At 42.1% G+C, this 1933-nt stretch overlaps 1 protein-coding gene across 1 annotated transcript; it reads left to right on the top strand.

The window, feature by feature from the left end:
* The first annotated feature begins 729 nt into the window (after window positions 1-729).
* LOC128742967 (protein seele-like) lies at window positions 730-1692 on the top strand. Its single transcript, XM_053839464.1, has one exon. It carries the CDS (start codon window positions 872-874, stop codon window positions 1487-1489), a length of 618 nt encoding a protein of 205 aa, XP_053695439.1. The 5' UTR covers window positions 730-871; the 3' UTR covers window positions 1490-1692.
* Window positions 1693-1933: the final 241 nt, after the last annotated feature.

The raw sequence follows: 1933 nt of genomic DNA, 5'->3' as shown, positions 1-1933 counted from the left end.
CGTGCGAATTAAACATTCGAAACATTACACATTAACGCAAACATTACCTTCATGTTGGTCGAGCCGTTGTCAAGTTTGCTCTCGAACAGCGTCTCGACTTGATAAGAAACTTTCCATTGCGTATTTGGACATTCTCCCTGAAATTTGCGAAAACTGCAAAGCCACAATCCATAAAACTTGTTGTCCGTTCAATTATGTCCCTTTTTAGCTGATCTGCAAAATTGAAAAGTGTTTACATTTTTACATTCGAACAACAAACAATCATGAATGTATCCATAGTAACTCCGTCAGGGCGAACTCGACGCTCCTCCAATGAATGTCAAAAGATTGTGCCCACTTGTGCTCAATATCCGCCATTATCGCTCATGGAAAGCTGGATAGCTAAAAGGCTGTGTTTAACTGCTTTCTAATTAGTTTCAGTTGTTTTAAAACGAATCAACCTTTAAGTAGGTCCCAGTACTAAAGTACCGATGAGTGGGACATGGACAATGTATGTGATTTGACAACCACACCACCCCGCTGCCCGTAGCAGTACGTTTTACCTTTGTTTTATTTTGTTACCAATGGAACAGACAATATACATTGAGCTTGTTGCGGTGTAATTTAGCATTTTGACGTTTTTCTCGTTTCTTCGAACTTCGAAGCTATAATTACACCGTACAGACGCCGGAGACGTCAATCGACGTCAGCCTTAGCCTAAATTTATCACTGACCAATCAGAACGCGTAAACGTGTTTATTTTTTCTTAATCCAATTGGGATCAACCTGCTTCGGAGTACGACTCATTATATCGCTCGAAAGTTTTGGAGTAACTACACGCTGCAGTACTTTCCGTTAGTAGTTCTATATTCTTTATACATCACGAGAAACAATGAAGACTGAAACCTGCTGTCTGCTGACTGTGGTGGGAACAATATTGTTGCTTGCCGGTTTCGCAGCAGCTCAACATCCTGCAGCCCGTCCAATCGACAGCAAAGAAGTTAAATGCCTTGTTTGCAAAGCAACGATGAACGAAATGGAACTGGCCGTGTCCAAGGTAGATCCGAAGAAGAAAATCGACGTCGGTGATTATCGTCTGGATGCCACGGGTGATTCTAAAAAGAAGAAGACCATCCTGTACGCCAAATCGGAAATGTACCTCACCGAACTGATGGAATCGGTTTGCGATCGCATGGACGATTACGCCAAAGCGCGCTACAAGAAAAACGGCCGACCGGTCGTGCTGAAAATGATGACCGAGTTCGGCATGAATCCCGAAATGTCGGACGTCGATTTTGTGCAGGAAGGTGATCTGAACAAAACTTTGAAACATCTGTGCTTGGAGATCGTGGAAGACCACGAGGAGAGCATCCTGAAAATGTTCCAACAGGAGGAGGAGGTAAAGGATACGGACGTCAGGCTTTGCTCGGAGGTTGCAAACATTTGCAACGAGCAACCCATCGAGGATGACTACGAGTACGAGGGAGCGGACGAACGGGATGAGCTGTAAACCACGGCCAGTGAAGAACAATGCCAGCGTAAGGGTAGACGTACTACAGAAGATCAAGAATTTATTATTATACACGGTTACTTAAGTAGGTAACACATTTTACTATTGCTTTGTTGAGGAATATTGCATTTGTTATAAAATGGAAAGAATAAAACCGTTTTGAATAGGAACAATGCACAATTATTTATAAAGTCTGACACGTGATCGGATAAAATATGTATGCTTTAATGAAATTTGATAATATAAATTCCAGTCTATCCCGCAACGCGGTAGTGCACTCAGCCACAATGATGGAATGCCTTAAACCATCTTACGAGAACATTATTTTATTATACACTTACTTTTGCAGTAACGGTCTATTATCGATTAGTCTACTCCATTCTCCATTTTGCCACCAGAATGGAGTGCCAGTTTTGAGCCAATTTGCAAAATACGAGACTTCAG

Source organism: Sabethes cyaneus, chromosome 3 (genome assembly GCF_943734655.1).
Source record: "Sabethes cyaneus chromosome 3, idSabCyanKW18_F2, whole genome shotgun sequence".
Classification (NCBI taxonomy): domain Eukaryota; kingdom Metazoa; phylum Arthropoda; class Insecta; order Diptera; family Culicidae; genus Sabethes; species Sabethes cyaneus.
The sequence above is the reverse complement of the archived record's forward strand: the minus strand, read 5'-3'. Positions and strand labels throughout refer to the sequence as shown.